Below are 23,260 nucleotides of genomic sequence, written 5' to 3' on the forward strand. Positions count from 1 at the left end.
CGCAGTGTCTTCAATTTGAGCGGCGATCCCCTCAAAGCCTCCGCTGAGATCTCGCTGGAGGATGGAAACATTTTAGACCTCAGCCACAAGTTACCATCCAAAAAACGGGGGCGGTGGTGGGGTGGGGTGGGGGGGGGGGGGGGGGGCGGTGGCGGCAGAGGGTTTGATAAAAATTTGCTGTAATCCCTCAGTTCCTGTTGGTGCTGGCAGTGGCTGTTGCCGTGTGTCTGTCTGGGAGAGAAGGACTATATCCTATTATGTTTTTGGCAGTTTAGTTCCTAGAGGAGAAAGCCAGTGCAGTCGCTCTACTGGATTACGAGGGCAGCAGTTTCAGTGCACGCACAGCGAAATCCTTTGTGTTAAACCCACTCTAACATTATTAAGTCCGCTTTAAGTGTTAAATCAACTCTCACAGTGCTGAATCCACTCCAACAGTCGTAAATGAACTGTAAAAATGTTAACCAAACTCTAACACTGCTATATAAACTCTAAAAATGTTAACTCAAGACACATATACATATTTCTACAAGACCCGGCAATTCATTTTTGTCCCTTGTAAGTCATATCCATCTCTGGTCATAATCTCAAGAACCAAATATTTTACTATGCTGAAATATAGACTTCATTCAATACAAATAAAATTAGATTTGAGAAAATTTGCACTTAAAAATGTAGCTTTTATTCTCTACCAGGTCTCTGTAGGATCTTGACCAATGACCATATAGTATTTTTTTTTTTGTTAAGTCCTCTATGAGTGAATTCTATATTGAAGATTTAGCTGTGTTGAAGAACATTTTAGAGGCTGTTTTTACCGTCAACAGGAGGGTTATGACTGAAGCGGGAATCAGTGATGACAGATGACAGTGGTTGTTTATCAGCCGTGTTGAATCTTTTCACAGTTTGTACATATTTCCTTTCTGTGAGTCATTGAGTCTTTGCTCACTGTGTCAGGCTTGCACACTGTTCTCAGAGGGCCGCCGTGTGACATAAAATATCCCATCAAAGGAATTGAGTCATTAAAGAATGAAGCCGCCGTTAAATCCAAGAAATGACCGGCCCTCGTGTGCACCCTGCTCCACAGTGTGCTCAGGCCTGGTGAACGAGATCATGTGACAAATCTAGTCATGACATCTCTCTCTTTCTCTTTCTCTCTCTCTCACACAGTCTCCTATCTCTTTCTCTTTCTCTCACACACTTACACACACACTCCTATCTCTCTCACATACATACACACACTCCTATCTCTCACACACTCACACACACACTCCTATCTCTCTCTCACACACACACACACTCCTATCTCTCTCTCTCACACACACATACACACACTCCTCTATCTCTCTCTCAGACCCACACTCTCCTATCTTTCTCACACAGACACACTCCTCTATATCTCTCTCACACACACACACACTCGCCTGTCTTTTTCTCTTTATCGCTCTCTCACACACACACACACTCTCCCTGTCTTTCTCTTTATCTCTCTCACACACACACTCTCGCCTGTCTTTCTCTCTTTCTCACTCACACACACACACACTCTCCCCTGTCTTTCTCTCTTTCTCACTCTCACACACACACACACACACTCGCCTGTCTTTTTCTCTTTATCGCTCTCTCACACACACACACACACTCTCCCTGTCTTTCTCTTTATCTCTCTCACACACACACTCTCGCCTGTCTTTCTCTCTTTCTCACTCTCACACACACACACACTCTCCCCTGTCTTTCTCTCTATATCTATCTCACACACACACACACGCTCCCCTGTCTTTCTCTCTATATCACTCTCTCTCACACACACTCCCCTATCTTTCTCTCTATATCTCTCTCACACACACACACACTCTCCCCTATCTTTCTCTCTATATCTCTCTCACACACACACACACTCTCCCCTATCTTTCTCTCTATATCTCTCTCACACACACACACACACACACACACACACTCTCCCCTACCTCTCTCTCTCATTCACTCCCCTGTCTCTCTCTCTCATGTGAGGTGTGGCGGTGCCGGTAGATCACTGCAGACAGAGCACAGCGGTTTCTGTGTTCAGGTTCGGAGGAATGTTCAGCGCCCTGCTGCGTTGACGATTTATTACCCAGAATTCCCTGTGCCCAACCTGAGCTTCAGGAAGCCAGGGAGTGATTCAGCGCTCTGTCAGCACCGTCCTCACTGAGCCAGCGGCTCCTCTGTAAAATACACATTACAGTGATATAATGCCAACTGGGACGCATTCATACAGCACGTCACACTCCTATACACGCATTCACTTAGACATGCAGACAAACACACAACCACACACAGATGTGCACAGGTACACACACACACACTTAAGCCTTGGGCAGTCTTAACATTCTGGATAGTCCCCTTGTCCTAAGGGTCGAAAATGACCCGCCTTCACTAAACCCCTAAAATAAAGCAGCTTAATTGAATTTTAAACCCCAAATCTATTTTGCATGAAGAAACAACCTGTCACTCATCACAAATTTCACATCAAGTTAAAAAAATATCATTTACGGGGTTTTCTCTGCTGTTAAACATAGTGGCGGGTCATTTTTGACCCTTAAGGCAACACAAGGGTTAATTACCGTGAAATACTTTATGCCTAAATGCAAAGGATGGTTCAAATGAAGTAACTCAAATAAAAATGGAGAACCTCAACATGCATCAAGCCAGTTAAGAGGACTATAAGCTGTTCGGCAGCCAGGACAGTAAAGCTACAAAGACTCTTTACCCAAACAACTTCACGGGGACTCGCCCGAAAGAAAGACCCTTGGAGCGCATGGGAGGCTCAGAACAAAACACAGCGAAAATCTTTCTTGACTCTGACGAAGACGCCGTAAACTTTGAAACGCCAGTCTTTTCCCCTGCTTCAGTAAACAGGGTGTTTTCTTCTGAGCTTCACGTGTGTTCCAGTGGTGCTTAATACAGGCTGGTCCTCATGAAGTCCTTGTAACGAAAATATACGTCTACCTGTTTACTCAATATGGGAGGGCGGGGAGTTCATCATTACATATGAACACAAATAGACTTAACCATCCAATAATGAAAGGTTTTACGGAGTCACATGACTGCCTCTTTTTTGGGGGGGAGGGGGGGTCCTACTGTTTGATCAGCATAGGTTCCTCTTACAGGCCTTGGAGACGGTTGCCAGGGAGGGATGTTTTTACTGGATGACTTCAGGGACAGTGCAACCCCCCCTCATCTCTCCAGCTTGCCTCCCCCCCCCTTTTCATGTCCATGTGTTTTACTGGGACACGAGCCTGTTCCTCTTTCACAGATAACTATCTCTCCACCTAAACCACGCTCCCCTACTCCCCGTGAGTTCAGGACGGGACATTCCTCCGTCGCCAGAGGGGTCAGGGGCGATAAAATCACACATCTGGTTCCAGATCAGAGGGAGATGAGACGGAGATTTTGGCGGGGGGGACGGGTATTCGGGGGGGGGGGGGGGGGGTTTTCAGAGCCGTTCCAAGAGCTCGGAGAGAGGGAACGTCCTCCGCACACACGAGCCGTAACTCCTCGCGCTCATCACGAGCATCTCCCTGTTTTCCTCTGAGTCGTGTTTCTGAAGCCCAGTCCGGGGCCGCTCTTCCTGCTAATGGGACACAGCTGCCGTCGGACAGGCTGAAATCGGCTTCACGTCCGGAAGATAATGAGCCACCAGGAGCCGCCGCGCTTTCCTCACTGACAGAGACATCTCTCTCCACAGTCACACATTGATGATGTCATTCCCTGATTAGAACCCAGTTCTCGGTTGACCAATCAGGTTGAATGGAGGCACCTGCACTTTCTGAGTGAAACCCTGGAATTCCACTGTATCCAGGATCAGACCAGAACTGTAAGTAGCCTATTTGCCAGAAGTGTATAAATCATGAGGGTGACGGGCAAAGACTTTTAGTTTGTTTTGGTTTCAAGCTCCCTCTCCCTTCCCCACTTCGCATTAGAAAATAAAACGCAGGTGCAATCCGGAATTTACATATCTCCCTGTGACCTGCTCGTTTATCCTCTCAGGGGTCTGTCACGCCGTGTGACATTTTGGTGCCGAAACCTGGAAGATAAAGTCATCAGCATGGAGCAGTAGTAATTGGTGCGGTCAAATCATGCTTGTTCCCAAGCTTGATGGGTCTGTTGGATTCTGCATGGATTTCCTAAAATGTTATTAAATAACCATGCCTGTCTATGACCTCCGTCTTTTTGCGCACATTTCTTCTAAGATGAGTTTCAGATATTCCTGGGTGAGGAGGGCTGGCTGTGGTGACTGAGCCTGTGGGGTGGGGTCAGGTTTCAGCGGGGAGCTTGTGGCTGGCTAGCTACTGCAACGGCGGAGGTGAGGAAAGCCAGCAGGGCTTGTTCAACAACCAGTCAACCAGTCAAGCTTTTCCTCGATGGTGTCAGCTATCAAAGATGGAGATCTAAAAATAGAACTGGTATAAAAATGGATATACAGTATTTAAAAATGTAGGTGTTAACAGAGGAGGAGATTTCTTTGATTGTAAACACAGGACCACAGCAAGGCTAAGAATCCTGCACAGCGTGCCTTTAAAGGAGAGAAGGCTAGGGAGCAACAGAGAGGAAAAGAAAGAGAGAGGGAGAGAGACTCAAAGACTAAAGGAGAGAAGGAGCAAAGGAGCAAGCGAGGGCATGAGAGAGATTGAGAGAAAAAGAGCAAGAGTAAGAGCAAGAGCGTGAAAGAACAAGTGAAAGAAAGATAGAGATTCAAAGATTAAAGAAGCAAAGAGGCAGGGAGCAAAAGAGAGGCTAAGAGAGAGGGGGAGAGAGTTCAGCAGGCAGCCACAGCCAATACCAACAGGAAGTGTCCAGTACAGAGGAGCCAGTTATTAATCAGGTGCGATACCTGTGCCCTGTCACCAGCGGGCCAAGGTAAACACAGGTAGAGCGCGGAAAGGGCCCCGTCGTGAATGAGGCAGGCCTAATTCGTTTCCCTGCTCGCGGCTACACAGCTCGTTACATGGAAGCAATTAGAGGTGTGCTGAAGCTGTCACTTTTCCGCCGAGCGAAAAAAAAACACATCTGCGTTCGCGACCAACAAGAGCAGGACAGCGGTGGCCAGATGGAGACAGACGTACGCTGATTTTCACAAGCATCCCCTGAATCTGGGGGATTTCCAGTTGATTTGCATTGTAAATGCGCGCACTATATCCGATTACTTCTCTTAACTTTCGTCAAGTCCGTCTCAGATCGCGAGGATGATCAGACGCGGTGTTTTGACAGACGGAGACACGAGGCATGAAAAAGAAATCTTGTTGTAAAACCTGGAAAGCCCCCTCAGCTGACAGGGACTGTTTTATTTTTGAAATGAGTTGATTTATTCATAGGATGCGTTGCGTCACTGTACCGAATGACATAACGTGGCTTGTTTTTCGCTTTAAGCGATGGACAACGGCGTAAACAGTGGCTGTCACTCTTACGGGGAACCACAGGGTCTGCTGGGATTTCGATTTATGTCTCATCATTTAATTTATCTCAACGGTCAGATAAACAATAGACATTTTGTCTGTTTTTGGTGAGGGGCGGCCCAGTGCTCGAAACGCTCTGGAACGTTCCACCACACGGTCCAGTCGTTCTGTGAAATCCACAAAATGAAACGGTCGCTCGATAAAAGCGATGAGCAAATGAGTGAGTCAGGGTTTAGAGGGGTTTTTTTTTTGTGTCAGACATATTTTGTTGCAATGTTCTGTCTGGCTTGTTTGTCATTGTTCCATCTGTTGACTTATTCAGGGACTGAATCCCTTGAACTGTTGGCAGTGGTTTAACAGACACGTGGACTCCGTGCATCTGTGAATGTGTTTTTCAGTGCGGCTGGTGTGTGTGTGTATGTTTTTGTAGGGTGTATGTGAGCATGACTACTTATTTTTGTATTTCCTATGTTTTTGCAGGAGGGTTACGTCAGTTAATTTGTGTACTTTTTAATCGCAGTATTTTTGCATGTAGGCGGAAAATATTTTGGGGTTCTCTTTTCTATTTTAAGTGCTCAAAGTACTTTCATGTGAATGTGTGTATATGCGAGTGTGTGTGTTTGTTTGTGTGTGTGTGGATGAGTGTGTGTGAATGTGCACATGCGTATGTGTATATGTCCGTGTGCATGTGAGTTGTGTGTGTGTGCATGCGTGTGTGTGGGTGTGAGTGTATATATGTGTGAGTGCGTGTGTGTGCTTGTGTGTGTGCGTGTGCATGCGTGTGTGTGAGTGTATGTGTGTGTGTGTGTGTGTGTGAGTGTATGTGCATGTATGTGTGTGTATGTGTGTTTGTGTGTGTGCGTGTGAGTGTATGCGTGTGTGCGTGTGAGTATATGTGTGTGTGCGTACATGTGTGTGTAATAACTGTATACTTATGTCTTCATACGAGCGTATCACAGACATCTGGCAGTGGAGTTCTCTGTAATATCTCTGAATGGTACATTTGGCCAAGGCCTCAGAGCTCCACTGGGCTGCTGCGTTTCATTACCCCGAACAAATCTATCTGGAAGAGAGGGATCCCTCCGTAAGGGTGTGTGGGCCAGCACTGCCAGCACTGCACTGTGACAAGGTGCCCCAGCCACTGCCAGCCACTGCACTGTGACAAGGTACCCCAGCCACTGCCAGCCACTGCACTGTGACAAGGTGCCCCAGCCACTGCACTGTGACAAGGTGCCCCAGCCACTGCACTGTGACAAGGTGCCCCAGCCACTGCACTGTGACAAGGTGCCCCAGCCACTGCCAGCCACTGCACTGTGACAAGGAGCTCTAGCCACTGCACTGTGACAAGGAGCTCTAGCCACTGCACTGTGACAAGGAGCTCTAGCTACTGCACTGTGACAAGGAGCTCTAGCCACTGCACTGTGACAAGGAGCTCTAGCCACTGTACTGTGACAAGGAGCTCTAGCCACTGTACTGTGACAAGGAGCTCTAGCCATTGTACTGTGCCAAGGTGCCCCCAACACTGCACTGTGACAAGGAGCTCTAGCCACTCTACTGTGACAAGGTGCCCCAACACTGCACTGTGACAAGGAGCTCTAGCCACTGTACTGTGACAAGGAGCTCTAGCCACTGTACTGTGACAAGGAGCTCTAGCCATTGTACTGTGCCAAGGTGCCCCCAACACTGCACTGTGACAAGGAGCTCTAGCCACTCTACTGTGACAAGGTGCCCCAACACTGTACTGTGACAAGGAGCTCTAGCCACTGCACTGTGACAAGGAGCTCTAGCCACTGTACTGTGACAAGGTGCCCCAACACTGCACTGTGACAAGGAGCTCTAGCCACTGTACTGTGACAAGGTGCCCCAACACTGCATTGTGACAAGGAGCTCTAGCCAATGTACTGTGACAAGGTGCCCCAACACTGCACTGTGACAAGGAGCTCTAGCCACTGCACTGTGACAAGGAGCTCTAGCCACTGTACTGTGACAAGGTGCCCCAACACTGCACTGTGACAAGGAGCTCTAGCCACTGTACTGTGACAAGGTGCCCCAACACTGCACTGAGACCAGGAACTCTAGCCACTGTACTGTGACAAGGTGCCCCAACACTGCACTGAGACCAGGAGCTCTAGCCACTGTACTGTGACAAGGTGCCCCAACACTGCACTGTGACAAGGAGCTCTAGCCACTGCACTGTGACAAGGTGCCCCAACACTGCACTGTGACAAGGAGCTCTAGCCACTGTACTGTGACAAGGTGCCCCAACACTGCATTGTGACAAGGAGCTCTAGCCAATGTACTGTGACAAGGTGCCCCAACACTGCACTGTGACAAGGAGCTCTAGCAACTGTACTGTGACAAGGTGCCCCAACACTGCACTGTGACAAGGAGCTCTAGCCACTGCACTGTGATAAGGTGCCCCAACACTGCACTGTGACAAGGAGCTCTAGCCACTGCACTGTGATAAGGTGCTCCAGCACTGCCAGCACTACACTGTGACTGCGCTGTTTTTGTCTTCATAAGGGCTCTTTGAAGACGACTGAAGCTCAGGCCACCGTGCGGGGCCCCCGGGGGCCCCTGGACCGTAGGGGAAGGGCCCCGCTCAGAGCAGTGACCCAAAACGGGCTCAGAAGTATACGCCGGAGGGGCCCAGGCCCCTGAGAGGTGACTGCGGGGTCGCAGCCAGTTTGGGGGCTCGGGTACGATTACGGAGCCGTGCTGGGGTTACGAGCCCCCTCCACCCCGGTCCAACCCCACTCCAGGCAGGATCTATGCACCGCTGCACGCCCAGAGTCTCTCCAGCGCTGCTACAGAGCTGTAAAAGTCACCTGAATTACAACACCCCCCCCCACCCCACCATCCCACAGCACCCCCCGCATACACGACCTCTCTCTCACTCTCTCTAACTCTCTCTCTCTCACATGCTCTCTCTCTCTCTGACTCATTTTTTTTTACTGAGGGTTCATGTTTCCTGTTGTTTCAGTTTATTTCACACCCGCAAATACCTTTTCCTTCTGTTGCTCTCTCTCTCTCTTTGTCTCTCACACACACACACACACACACATACACACACCATATACAGTACATACACACTTTCATATCCACTTCCACAATTTTTCCCCTTCACACACACACATGCCCTTTGTTTGTGCAGTATAGTACATGTTTTCATTGTTTGCATGTGTTCATTGTTTTTTTCATTTCACACCATCTGTATTTCTCAGACGTACTGCGCGCACTTCCTGTTTTAATGAGAACAGATGACACAGTGACACCCAGATGGACACAGTGACACCCAGATGGACTCGTTGTGCAATCAGGAGAGGAAGCAAAGCGTCTCACCTCCCGCCCCGAATCATGAATAGTATCTTTTCACACATAATGAGGAGAGCGTTCTGACCACTCTCTGCGCCATGTTGTGCAGTTTACAGCCAAGTTAACTGGGCGGTAAACATAGCCAGTAGTGCTTCATATGTCACTGTTTCACTGTTTTTAAGCCAGCGTACAAGACCAGGAGAGTGTTCTAAAGTGGCGACGACAACATGATTTATCCCGAGGTTCAGTCAACTCAAACACTGTCCGCACCACCTCTTCCTCCCCCTCTCCCTCCCTCCCTCCTTCTCTCCATTCTACCTCTTCTCTCCTTCTCCGATCACTGCACTCGGACCACTGAACGGAGAGAGAGAAGAAAAGAGAAGAAGAAGGAGGTGAAGGGAAAAAAGAGGAGAGAACTGCAGAGGTCTGGCACCTCTTATTTAATTTGTCCTGCCAAAAACACAATAAATCCTGAACTTGGACCGCCTTCAGTCCAAACCGAGGGGAAACAAAACTAAAGGAAGGGGGAAAGAAGAAAGGGAAGGAATGAGAAAGAGAGAAGATGGAAATCGGGAGGGAGGGAAGGAGAGAGGTAGAGAAAGGAGAGGCATAAGGGATTCTACTTCTTCATAAATACAGAGAGTCCAGAGAGTGGTGAAATTCAACCCCTGCAGAAAATATAAGCCCACCTAGGCCTATAGCCCAGTTCAAATCTGACCTTGGTTTGTCGAGAGAGCTATATTTTTCTTATTTTTTATTTTATTTTGCCCTTGAAAAACGAAATATTTTGTTCTGGCAATGCTATTATAGCCTACAAGGAATGATCTCACACCACCACCCATCTTATTCACATGTAGTTACACTGTAATAACAGAATGGACCATCATATTTACACGTAGTTACACTGTAATAACAGAATGGGCCATGATATTCACACATAGTTACATTGTAATTACAGATTGGCCCATCATATTCACATAGAGTTACACTGTAATTACATAATGGGCTATCTTATTCATATGTAATTACACTAATTACAGAATTGGCCATCATATTTATGTGTAGTTACACTGTAATTACATAATGAGCCATCTTATTCACTTGTAGTTACACTATAATTACAGCCATTAATGGATTTCCTGGGCCTTTCGTAGGGCTAATTGTAACACGGTTATAACACGATAACTACTGAGGAAAAAAGTGCCCAGAAACCCATTCTTCCATCGGTCAAGCATGAGGTTTCCTCTCATACAGGAAGAGGCAGGGAAATTAAACAATGAGGTGTGAAATGGGAACATGTTTAATATGCATTCAGTTTATTACATTATAGCTATACCACCATCAGGCACATTCGCGTTGACTGCCTTGCTACATTACTGCAGTTTCAGAACCGTTGGCCATTTAGCACACAGCTGAAGTGAATTAAAGCTTGAAACAGAGGCCGTAAGGAAACAAAGTTCCTCGAGATTGCACGGAGATTACTTCTCGCTGGCGAAATGTTGACTTTTCGTTCACAGGAATTACAACGCAATTGCACAAGCGCGCGTCGACACCCGCCCGGCGGTAAACGATCATAATAAGACACAGAGCGTGCAACAACCCCCAAACTTTCATATGCAGGGACAGGAGACAAGAAAATCATGTACAAAAAATGTGATGTTCAGAGGGCCAAGGTCATAATATGAATACAATCAATTAACAAAGGATCTCAGCCATCGCAGGGAAACCTGCCACATACCAGAAGCAATATGCAACCCAGGCAAGAGGGCCTGGCTGCCAATGCTGGATTTCATTTCATCCTAAACTGTGGCTTTCTGCGGTTTGGTTTATCTGTTTGTGTGTCTGTTTGGTTTTTCTGCGTGGTGTCCAGTGTAAGGTTTGTTTGTGTGACAAAGTAAAGACTTGTTACATCTCCAACTGTCCCCCTCCTTCCGAAACTCCAACTCTCCCCCTCATACAAACAAACATCTGCGTTTGCAACAATGGATGTGTAACACCGAACAATAATAATAAGAAAAGAACATAGTAAAGATTAAGATAATTAAGAAACGTAGAGTGGACTGTCAGAATTAATAGTCTCCTCTCCCTCTCTTTCGCTCTCTCACTCCCTTTTGCCCCCCTCTCTCCCTCTCTCTTTCCCTCCCACCCTCTCTCTTTTTCTCCCTCCCACTCTCTCTCCATCTCTCTCTCCCTCTCTCCCAGCCTCCCTCTTTCCCCCCTCTCTCTGTCCCTCTCTCTCCATCCCTCTCACTCTCTCTCCCCCTCTCTCACCCCCTCTTTCCCTTTCCCTTTCACTCTCTCTCCCCCCTCCCTCTCCCTTTCTTCCTCTCTTCCTCTCTCCCTCCCTCCCTCCCTCCCTCTCTCTCCCTCTCCTTCCTCTCTCTCTCCCTCCCTCCCTCTCCTTCCTCTCCCTCTCCTTCCCTCTCTCCCTCCCTCCCTCCCTCTCCTTCTTCTTCCTCTCTCCCTCTCTCCCTCCCTCCCTACCTCTCTTTCTCTCTCTCTCCCTCCCTCTCTCCCTCTCCTTCCTCTCCCTCTCCTTCCCTCTCTCCCTCCCTCCCTCCCTCTCTCTCACAGGAACAGTTTGTCGTGGCAGACGCCGCAGTAGGGTTTCCCGGCCTGCTCCTTGAAGATGCCCTGGCTCAGCTGACGCAGACAGAAGGCGCAGACGAAGTGCTCGGGGTGGAACTTGCGGTCCAGGGCCGAGATGCAGCGGCCGGAGATGGGCGCCCCGCAGCCCCCGCACAGGGTGCCCTGCCGGGAGTGGTAGTGCAGGGAGCAGAGGGGGCGCCCGTCCAGCTCCATGAAACACCCGTCCCGAAACGGACTCAGACAGTCCTGAGGAAAGAGGAGCGGTGAAGGGGGGGGGGGGGGGGGGTTTAAACCATCCTGCAGAAACCAGAGGTGAACAGTCCAGGGGTCACAGAGTACAAGTCCTCCCAAGTGATTTGTTCCAATCACCTGCTTGTGCTAATTAGCACAATCCTTCAGCCAGGATGTAGAGCTAATTAGTGAAATCAGCTGGCTGAGGTCATGGATGGAGGAAACACATGGCAGGACTCATACTTTCTGACTTTCTTTACCGTCAGGTGGGAAGCGTGCAAGCTCCCAGACAATCTCGTCCAACAAAGAACCCCTGAACTAGGTTGGGTTTTTCTATGAAATCCCAGGGTTCTACTGATGAAGCAGGAAGGAAGGAAGGAAGAAGCTGTAAAAAAAAACTATTGACAGTCAACAGCTGAGGAAAATCAAAAATCACTTGTACTTCAACAACCATGGAAACAGCACAATTTGCATAAGACATACCCCCCCACCCCCCACCCCACCCGCCCATGACCTCCACCCCCACAACTTGGCGGCATTAACTCCGCCAAGACTACCATATGTATATTGCCGTTATTCCACGTTTAGTCCAAAAAGGAAATTTGAAAAGCGTGTTTTGTTGTGCGGGGTTTGTGTACAGCTGTGCACAACTGTTTTTTTTTTTTACTGTTCCAAGAGCAATTTGCTGGGACTTTATAACGGAAATGCACGAACGCTGTGCTACCATTGTCTCCAAATCCTGCAGCTGCACTCTCTGGACGGATCATTTGAAAGGAATTGTTGTGGTTCCGGCGGACATTTACTCAAGCGCTTCTGCCGTTCTTATTTCCTCTTAGGCTGGAGAAGTAGCTGCATTTCATTGTGTTATACTGATGCAAAGGGCTTGGGCCCCAAGCGACATTGTTTACAAACTGTAAACTTTTTGTATAATGGGTGGTTTAAAAGCGGCACTAGGGGGCAGATCACGGCTTCTCTTCAAATAGCCTTATATATGCCATAGACTGTAATGGCAGTTATGTATAGATTGTATAGATATTGTTACTTGTATAGATATTGTTGTTTTTTTTGTATTAGCTGTTGTATTGTTGTACTCAGGGTATTCTAGCTGCCAACTGTGGTATGCTAGTTTGGAAATTGATTGTACTCTTCAAGGGTTCTGATTATCTGTATGTTTACACTAGGACTCGGAACTGTACTGTCCTCTCAGGTCCTCTTCGCACTTATACTTGTGTTTGATCTGCACTTCGTTGTACATCGCTCTGGCTAAGAGCGTCTGCTAAATGTCATGTAATGTAATGTAATGCAATGTAAAAAATGATACCGTCATCTTTCCTGGCTTCCTAACATCTGTCACATCACCAGGCACCTATTGCACCTTGCTGAGGAGTAGTGTTCGTTTTTGAAGATGTGCACAAAGAAAGCTCTGAATGACAGCTTGTGTACTCATTTACCCTGCAAGAAACGCTCAAGCTAGGTTTTGAAACAGCTGGGTTGACCAGTTTAGACCAACACCAAGCTCAGAGAAAGCTACCAGCACTAGCTGGTTGAGCAGCTCATACCCAGCTAGACCAACTCATACCCAGCTCGACCAACTTATGACCAGCTTTGCCATGCCGGTTGACCAGCTCATGCCCAGCTAGACCAGCTTTATGACCAGCTTGACCAGCTCATTTGTCAAGCTGGTCAAGCTGACATAGCTGGAATCTTCAGCGGGGTAATCAAGTGTGTTCCCAGCATACATTTGAAAAGCGAGATAGGGACGTGGCCACATCTCCGAATCGATCGCTGCTGAGGAAGCGCGTGACTCACAGGGTCAGCTGACCCACAGCTCGGGGTCAGGTGACTCACCGCGCAGACGAAGCAGTCGGCGTGCCAGGTGCCGTTGGCGGCGGACAGGTAGTTCTCCTGCACCGGCTCCCCGCAGCCAGAGCACTTTGGTGCAAAGAGCCGGTAAAAGTCCCTGCAGCAGTACGGTTTCCCGTCGCGTTCCAGGTAACCTAGCAACCCAAAAACACGGTAAAGGGTGAGGGTCCATAGTACAACTCCACCTCATTTCGTCCAACACAAGAACTTCAGATTAATCACTAATCCATCCATCCATTATCTAACACATTCATTCTTGGTCAGGGTCACAGCCACAGGTGGGTGGTGGAACCTATCCCAGCATGCATTGGAGGATACATTGCCAAGAATATACCCCAAACTCCACACAGTGAATATACTGTGCAAACTTCACACAGAAAGGCCCAGACTGGGATCCGGATTTGAACCCAAGACCTTCTTCCTATGAGGCAGCAGTGCTATCTGTGGGGAACAATTCCACATAATTTCAGCCAATAGAGGAAATGAATTAAAAATTCATTTTCATCATTAATTCATTCACCAATTACATTCAACTCATTACAGTGGAATTGGTGAAAACTGACTGAACTCACCTTGAATCTGGTAAAGATGCATTTTTAAAGTAATATACTTCAGCATTAAATAGTCAGATAACTCTAGATAACTTAGAATCATTTCCTCATTAATATTGCAGGAGTCACCACTGTACCTTGGATAAAGGTACTTAAATTTACGATGTTCTTGGCTGAGGATAAAATGGATAATATGTTTTTTTTTATTTGCCCTTGATACGAGTGTCTGCTAAGAGCATAAAAATGGAAAAACAGCAAGCTGCTTCTCAGACTGCTTCCATTATATGGCTATTTATTTTTTATTCACACAATCCATTTACACAGTTGGGTATTCACCGATGCAGTTCAAGTGAAGTTCACTGTTCAAAGGGACAACAGCACTGCCCGGGAACTGAACTGGCAATCTCTGAAGAACCAAGCCATTTTGTGCTTTAAAAAAGTAAGTTGTTGACAAAGTGCTATATTGAAACTGCAAAGGTAATGTTGACTGGAGTAAAACTTGTGTGGTGGCTGGAGAGATATGGCCATTGTCGTAACTTGTTAGCAACTTGCTTTTTTAAAGCACATCACAGCTTCAAAATTCACAGTTGCGGATGTTAATGGATGTAATTTAACTCGTAGAACAAAATGTGAAACTCTCTTGTGCGTACATTAACCACAGACCTTATATTCGGTAAGGAATCAAATTCCCAATGGGAAAAAAAGCATGGAAAATCTACTGAGGGAACCCATGGCAGAAGAAACCATCGGGTTGTCCTCCAAAAAGATGTCATCACTATAAAAGTCTATAAACACCGTGGGTATTCAAGCCTAGATCCACCTGGTCTGTCAGAGCAATCGCTACCATACTACACTGCCACCGGTTTCTGCTTGTCACCTGAAGTGTTCAGGGAGTTACCTGTCCAATCTGTCAGATAGCATCTCGCACAGGTGGACACGCGACTCACCCTCGTTCCCGAAAACCTCCCCGCAGTGCTGACAGAAGAAGTGCTCTGGGTGCCAGGTGTTGTCCAGCGCGGTCAGGATGTTCTGCCATACAAGCACAGGTCAGAGGTCAGAGGTCAGAGGTCAAACCCATGTGAAAGGTGTAACCCTTCAGGTCAGGGACGGGCAAGCAAATCCGTTTCTGGATTTCAAACCAACTTCTGTCTCACTGATTTAATTAGCCCAATCATTTATTTTAGCTACATTTTAGCTACATTTTGCTACATATATAGAGCGATTAATGTTATTGTGCCTGTATTTTTAGTGAGACTTAAAATCTTATCTCTATTACTTTTTTGCCAAGTAAGGCAAAAATGAACTGCCAATGAGGTTAGACAGTTTGACTCATTTTAGGATTTGCCAATCAGGTAAGAACATTTCACTTATGAAGTAAAGAGTAACTTAAAACTTGAGAGAAAAAAAAGATTTTAAGTCTCTCTACAAGACTAAAACACTTGCTAAGACAAACTTGTCCTGAGTTTTGGTGAAAGTAACCGTAAGACAGTCAGTCATCTGAAGGAATCTCGCCGGCGTCTGAGGGGTTAACCTGTTATTATCTTTCAGCGACATGGGACAGGGCGTATATTGAAGACGACTCGACACAGATGCAAACCAGAGAAGAAGAGACGGTGAGTTCACAAACATCTCGTGCCATTTACTCTGCAAAAACCATCAGTGATTAATTCTCCCCGGGACCGTTTTCCAGGTGTCCCGCTCGACGTCAGCCGCGAATGTGCAGCTTCGTTTCTGGAGCCGAACGCCCTGGTATGCGAAAAGAGGGAGCGGTCGGCTGAGAGGAGCGTAAAGCATTCAGAGAAACATGTCAGCGGGCCTGATACACTCCAGCTGATGCTGCCGGTACCCTCCGTTTGGCGGGAGTGTTTGTGTTGGGCCCGGACGCGGTCTGGCGCGCACTCGTAAACAGACTCGCATTCATCCAAACACAAACACGCACTTGTGTGAGAAAGAATTCGACAAAGAGCTTCACATTAAGCTTGGGCAGACAGACGGTCAGACAAACAGACAGAAAGGCAGACTGGCTGACTGACAGACGGACAACAAATGCCAGTGAATAGGCTGTCTGTACACCTGTCCACCTGTGTACCTGCATCCATTGAGCAGCTGTGTGGACTCAATGAAGGAAAAACATATGAGAACACGTGAAAAACGTATCCCAAGACCTGGCGAATCACTTTTGTCCCCCGTAAGGGACATGAGTCTCTGGTCTCAAGAAATATTTTCACAGCAACATGTTTTTGTCATCTAAGACGCTCATATTATGGAAAGAAAATACTTGAACATTTTTCTGCCAGGTATCAGGAGGTTATACATTGTAATGTAAATCTGTGAATCTGGTTAATGCTGTTCTGTTTGTAGAGGACCCTGTAACATGCCAAACTCCCAGTGCTGTATATACAGTGACTGCTACTCCCAGGTGGTTGAGAGAAGAGCATCTTGACATCTCTGACTGTCTGCTCAGGGCTGTGAGACTAATGTCTGTGGGGCCTGTTTGGTTCCATTTCAGTTCAGTCACTACTAATCATGTTGACTACTAATGCACTCAGCACTCCACACCAACGTTCTGGTGAGTCACTTGTTGACAGTGGTGGCTAATATTTTAGCATGAATACTTTGAAGGGTAGGTTTTTTTAAAACTAAGTCAGAGTTCTAGAACTCTGAACTCTAGACTCTAGAACTGTTGCTTTCAGTTACCAGTAGTGATTGTTACATCAGCGTTGGAATGTTCAGTTAAGAACATTCTAATCGCACAATTGTGACCTCACACCATACAAAGGGTTTAATTATGATTCCAAAGTGTGTTGGAAAGGCTGTTTGCATTAGTTGGCAGTAAGGAAATGGAAGTTCTCTGACAGGTGGAAGGCGTACCTGTAGAATGGCCCCTTTACAGTACGCGCAGCGTGGGGAGTAGAGATTCTGGTAGTCCTGCTCACAGTAGGGTTTGCCGTCCCTCTCGAAAAAGCCGCACGTGCCCAGTTCTTTCCCGCACGTGGTGCACACAAAGTGTTCAGCATGCCACACCTCTCCAAGAGCTGTGATCATCTACAGGTGGACGGGGGGGGGGGGGGGGGGTTGAGTGTCCCAGACCAAAAAAAATAAACATTAACTCATAATTTCCTTTTAAAAAGTATTCATACTTTATTTCAATTCTGAAAATATATTGTGTAATTGGCAGGGTATGTTTTAACATGACTGATCACTATATCCCAGTCACAACATGAAATCACTATCTTTATTGTATTAAATTATCATAATCATGCTATACCATTGGGGGGGGGGGTTATTTGGCCTGTTTTGTAATATTGGGGGTGGTTGTAACCCCCTTATTCCCTGATAAATGACACCCCTGGTGCTTCTACATTCAAAGGATAATTCTGACATTTCATTGACGTGGTAATTCATGAAAATAATACAATTAAATTAAATTAAAGTACACTGAGCTTTAAAATGATGTCTCATGCACTGCAATCTGTAAATATACAAAGAAGATATGTTTCTTTGAATGTTGTTACATTCTTACAACACTTTCCTGCAAATTTGATTCCCACCTCAGTCTGGGTGTGAATAGCAGCTGGTTAACCCCAAGCATAACCACTCTCCCACTAGGGTATCTGTCACTGGCTGTCAGCTGTATCGAAGGAATCAGTTTACAGCTCAGTATCAGTTTTTTTCAGTACTAGTGTTATTCTCATGCCATAACTGGCCAGCCTGACCAATCGATCGACATCACAGGTGCTATACCTTTCCCACAATGCACTTGCCGCAGGCAGCGCAGAGCCCCTTGGCCGAGGTGCGCACGCCCATCCTCTCCATGTCCGAGCTCAGGCCCCCGAGGAGGTCGTCTATGGTGTCCCCGGCTGTTTTCGTCTTCTTGGGTGCCTGATCAGAATCTTTCGCAGCGAGGGTTTTGCTTTCGACCGCGGGTCCATCGCCCGGGTCCTTCGTCTCCTTCCTCTCTTTCTCCTTCTGGGATTTCGGAATAATAGGCGGGGGGCCTGATGCAGTGGGTGAGTCGGACAGCTGAAGAGAATAAACATCACACCATCCATTATCTAACCCACTTATTTCTGGTCGGGGTCACGGGGGTGCTGGAGCCTATCCCAGCATGCATTGGGTGAGAGGTAGGAATGCACCCTGGACCGGCCACCAATCCATCACAGGGCACACACATCATTCACCAACACACTCAGACCTAGGGGAAATTTAGTCTTTAGACTGTGGAGGAAACTGGAGTAAGAAGAAATATTTCTATTTATTCCATTTATTCCCCAAAAAAGTATTTTGCCTGTTTTCCATCGGGCAGTGCAAGTCTGATGCCCCAAACTGGTTCCTTCTGATTGGAGATTCCTATATTTTAGCACATCGTGTTTGAGCACACTGCCCTCTGCTGACTGATAACCATAAGTCACGTAATAATTTCATGCAACAAGTTATAAAATGGTTACCTCTGAAATACCCATGAGCGATTAAATATGCCATAGTCAGGACGTTACCTCTAAATCCAGGCCCAGTAGTCCCTGCATGAGGGAGTCCAGCTCTCGAGTGGCCGAACGGGGACTCAAGAGGGCCTCTACCGGGTCTGGAACCTCGCTGAGAGAGAGAGAGAGAGAGAGAGAGAGAGAGAGGGAGAGGGAGGGAGAGAGAGAGGGAGAGGGAGGGAGAGGGAGAGGGAGGGAGGGAGGGAGGGAGAGAGAGAAAAGGTATAAGAGGTACAAGAGACAGGACAGAAAAAATTAAAACAGGCAATTATCACAAAATGGCTGGTCACTGTTGACAGAGTACAGATGTAATCGGGATCAGTTGATTTGTCTCACCTGTACACATGGTCATTGGTCGAGCCCTTGGCAGGGAGTTTAGAAATATACACAGGTGTGATCTGGCGAAAGAGAGCTCACATAAGACACAGCCAAACCCACATTTTGTACATACAGGATCCACGGAACGCCCATTAAACATCATGTACCAAAACCTGCCAATACATATAGCCTCATCCTCTTCCCATCAAAGGTGCGGCCTGTACTGTAGTGGTTAAGGTACATGACTGGAACACGCAAGGTCGGTGGTTCTAATCCCAGTGTAGCCACAATAAGATCCCTCAACCCTCAAGGCCCTCAACCATGCATTGCTCCAGGGAAGGATTGTCTCCTCCTTAGTCTAATCAACTGTACGTCGCTCTGGATAAGAGCATCTGCCAAATGCCATTAATGTAATGTAATGTAATGTAATGCTAGAATCATATCAGAAGTGCGGTGGTCCGAAAATAGAGATCTTATACATATGAGGCTTGTCAATGTTAATTACAAAAGTGCTGTGCTGCTGGGTGAGCATGTCTGCTCTCCTGAACATCTTGTAGAGATTCCAGCAAGGTGTACTGACATCACTATGCAGTATATGATTGGACATTCCACATTTGGCCAAAATCTCATTTAAAAGTAAAGTGAATGGATCAAAATTCAAGCACACCTGCTTCACCATCAATTCTATCCACCCATCAATCATCCATCCATCCATCCATCCATCCATCCAATCAAACTCCGCACAGAGAGGCCCGGTCCGACGGGGATTCGAACCCAGGACCTCCTTGCTGTGAGGCGGCAGTGCTAGCCACTGCACCATCCGTGCCGCCCTCCCACCAATCATCTAACCTGGTAATTCTAGGTCAGGGTTGTGGTGGTGCACGAGCCCCCAGTCTATCGCCGGGCACACACACCGATGACTCACACACACATACCCGAGCTTATAAATGTTTGTGGTTCCTACCAGGCCATGAGTGCCGGCTGCTTCACTCTTTCCGGGTTGTTCCGCGCTCTCCTGAGAGATAGCTGCTGGACCCAGGTCATCGTGGGAAGAGTTTTGCGCTAACTGCTCCAAGAGGAAGTCTGACAATGACAATAATAATTTATTGCTAAATAATGTATAACATATACATGTGAGCACAGTCGCACCTCTTGAACCAGAGGTCGAAAATCCAGGTTCAGAAAGTAAAGATCCTCCCCTGAAGTTTGTTCCAACCACCTCGAATTGCTCATCAGTACAATTCTTCAGCCGATCAGAGTTCATGGGTGGAAGGAACACATGGCTGGACTTTCACTTTTTGACCACCTCTGTTTAGAACATGGGTGCCTAATCATAGGTGGAGTATGTACTAGGCTCGGGGAGGCTTCCATAATTACTATTAAATTAATTAAATTAATTCAAATTGGAGTATTCATTGATGAACAGGCTTTTGGATGGGGACAACAAACGCAGGTGGTAGCCTTCCCCTGCGATAAACTCACCCGCCCTTTAGCTTATCCCAAAAGGGCAGATGTGGGTGTAGGTTATTGTTTTAGCCCAGTTCTTCAACGCGAGATTCAACTAACGAACTAATCATGGTCTTCAATGGAGACCTAGATATGTAGAACCAGGTGTCTTTGTGCCGGGCTAACACAAAAATCTGCTGCCACACCAGCCTTTTGGATAAGATTAGACGCCCTAGTCTTAGCAAATTGCATTGCTTCTTATCTAAAATCATGCGCAATCCATCTTCCGGTTGAGTGACTAGATAACATGCATAAAGTGTGAAGTGACCTCCGCTCTGCAAGGTGAATACCAGCAAACCACAAACTGCTGTTGCATCTGGGGGGAAGTGACATCAGACATGATACTGTGGCTGCTTTTGCTACGGCAGAAGTGATACTTTGCAAGTAGTGAGTGAAAACACTTCATGAACAAGAATAATCTAATGTCTCAACCGCCACGATCACTGTCTCCGTCACGCTTGCAGACACGTGTGGATATTTATATTAGTTATCATACTGTACACATACGAATATTTCACTGGAGACAAGCCAGTAAATGGAGGACAGTTAGAGAAATGAGTTCCCTTTATATTCTGAACTCAAGCACAGTATTGGCTTATTATGATTACGATTATTGTTTAACATTTAACCCTCTGCTCCCCTCAATTCATATTTCAACGGCTTTATATTTAAGTGGCCTACGGCTGTCTCCCAATTTCGGGAAATTTAGTTTTATTACTTACTGGAATATCATCAAAAGTAAATTATACATACTTATTCCATGAAATTACTTTGTAACCTTTGTACGTAGCACTTTTGTGAGGGTTCTAGTCAATTCACAGGCAAAGTGTCTGTGAATTGAGACACATGAGACACAGCCAAACCCACATTTTGTACATACAAGATCCACAGAACGCCCATTAAACATAATTTCCCAAAACCTGCCAATGCATATAGCCTCATCCTCTTCCCATCAAAGGTACTAGAATCCTATCAGAAGTGTGGTGGTCCGAAAATAGAGATCTTATACATATGAGGCTTGTCAATGTAAATTTTTTTGTGAGGGTTCTGATTGTTTTAACTAAGTGTCTGTGAATTGGGTGATCCGAATGGGCAGACATCCCCCCTCCTCTCCCGGAAAGTCCGGGAGTCTGCCGGAAATTCTCACCTGCTCTCTGATACCCACGAGTGGGCAGAAGTCTCCCACAAAAAAGCGCCACAGGCAGAAGAGCAGAAACCTAAAAGTGCAGGGGTGTCCCCCAGGTCTTGTAATGCGACCCCTCCCTTCACGTACTGAGCAGGAACACCCCGACCCCCCCCCCCCCCCCCCCAGCTGAGCAGATCCGCCAGTCTCCCAGAAATAATAATAATTTTGCAATGGTGGGATGTCTGAATAATGTATTGTACTTTATATACTGTGTAGTGTGCCTGCTTCTGCTTAAATAAAGTGAAGTGATGTTTCAGGCTACATTACTTTCTATGTTCTCGCCACTCATTTACGTAGGCTGCCTGCATGACTATGAGTTTGTCTACAACAATAACGCCTTCTCCACAATATACTCTCCTTCTAATGTCTCAATATGTCCTAGCCATCCAAGGGCATGTTCTTTCCTGACTAAAGGCAAATGAATACCCTGTACTCGATGAAGTAATAAAAGAATACTCACCGAGTTCTTCCATGCTCGCTCAGTGATGTTCTCAGGCTCTCAGTCAGTTTACAGAGAAGGTGAAGTTGTGTGGTTTTGCCTCCTACGCACCAGAGAACTTGCATTTGTGCGAAAGAGAGATCTGATTTGCTGACGGTTAGGTTATATCCTGTTATATGCCTCATAAGACCGAAACTGCAGCTTCCTTTTAACAGCTCGACGAGTTAACACGCTAGGCCTGTGCTCTGTGTGTCAAATGAGTCAGGGACGCTTCTGCATCGTGAGCTGTATTTCATTCGCAATTCTTTTTTGTTTAATTTTAGTTTGGGTTTGTCAGCTAAATGTTGAAGTTTAGCAGCCAGTGGGGCAGACTGCGGTGTAGCACTTAAGGTACATGACTGGGACCCGCATGGCCATTGGCTCGATTCCCGGTGCAGTCACAATAACATCCACACAGCTGTTGGGCTCGTAACCCCACATTGTTCCACGGGGGGGATTATCTCCTGCTTGGTCTAATCAACTAGAAGTAGCTTTTGGTAAAAGCTTCAGGTAAATAACTGTAATGGAAGTATCTTGAGGGACAACTTGTTTTCTCAAAAATAAAAATGCATACAAATATATTTGCCTTTGACTTATGTATCCTATTCCATGATTCCATACCCTTACCTGGCCTCTTAGATCACCTTGATAAGCGACACATCTGTTTTCCTGTAAAACATCAGTGCCTCTATCAAAAGGCTGATAATTGCATTGAAGTGCATTGAATTTCGCCTTCATTTCATTGCGATCAACCTTCAAGCCCATTTAATGTATTCAGTTTGCTTGCTATTGTTAGTTTTAACATGAAATGAAAATCTGTTACATATTAATTCAACTTTCATTTTAAAATGTAAATATTAACATTATGTATCACACGATGGTGTTGAAGTCTTATTAGCATTTCATTTTTATTCTAGATTTTGATTGATCTAATAATAACTGCTGTTGCTGACTGATGGATGAACACTACATCATAATGAACATCAAACATTCTATATAATTCTAATTATTATGGCTTGCTTAGATTGTAATCTAACGGAAATTATGTCCACTTCAGTCTGATTTAATTTACTTGAAGTGGCAATAGTTTTCAGTAAGCAGAAATTTAATTTCGGAATTTATTTAAACATTATTGGCATGATTTCTATATTAGGCAATAATTGTAGTTCTTAGATATAACATTTGTTCTGTCGCAATGTTTTACCATACAGAAATAGACCAGAAAGAAGACTCAGACGGCTCAGTTGAACTACATTTCCCATAATCAGAGCTGCCGTGGAGGTTCATGGGAAGAAAATACAGACTGCGTCCAC

General features: G+C 46.2%; 1 protein-coding gene across 1 annotated transcript; it reads right to left on the reverse strand.

Moving 5' to 3' along the window:
* Positions 1-11,310: 11,310 nt before the first annotated feature.
* lpxn (leupaxin) lies at positions 11,311-22,069 on the reverse strand. The gene is made up of 9 exons (XM_061237964.1): positions 21,930-22,069; positions 19,742-19,860; positions 18,796-18,857; positions 18,475-18,571; positions 17,723-18,001; positions 16,850-17,023; positions 14,926-15,007; positions 13,413-13,561; positions 11,311-11,579 (listed from the first exon to the last, which is right to left on the reverse strand). Exons 1-9 carry the CDS (start codon positions 21,940-21,942, stop codon positions 11,313-11,315), a joined length of 1,242 nt encoding a protein of 413 aa, XP_061093948.1. The 5' UTR covers positions 21,943-22,069; the 3' UTR covers positions 11,311-11,312.
* Between the last annotated feature and the right edge of the window lie 1,191 nt (positions 22,070-23,260).

This window comes from Conger conger, chromosome 4 (genome assembly GCF_963514075.1).
Source record: "Conger conger chromosome 4, fConCon1.1, whole genome shotgun sequence".
In the NCBI taxonomy this organism is placed as follows: Eukaryota; Metazoa; Chordata; class Actinopteri; order Anguilliformes; family Congridae; genus Conger; species Conger conger.

Excerpts from the sequence above, each read along its gene's own strand:
- lpxn (XM_061237964.1), bottom strand. Across the intron at positions 18,572-18,795 it reads ACCAATGACCATGTGTACAG|CGAGGTTCCAGACCCGGTAG; the intron begins GTGAGACAAATC and ends TCTCTCTCTCAG. Across the intron at positions 11,580-13,412 it reads CCGACTGCTTCGTCTGCGCG|GACTGTCTGAGTCCGTTTCG; the intron begins GTGAGTCACCTG and ends CTCTTTCCTCAG.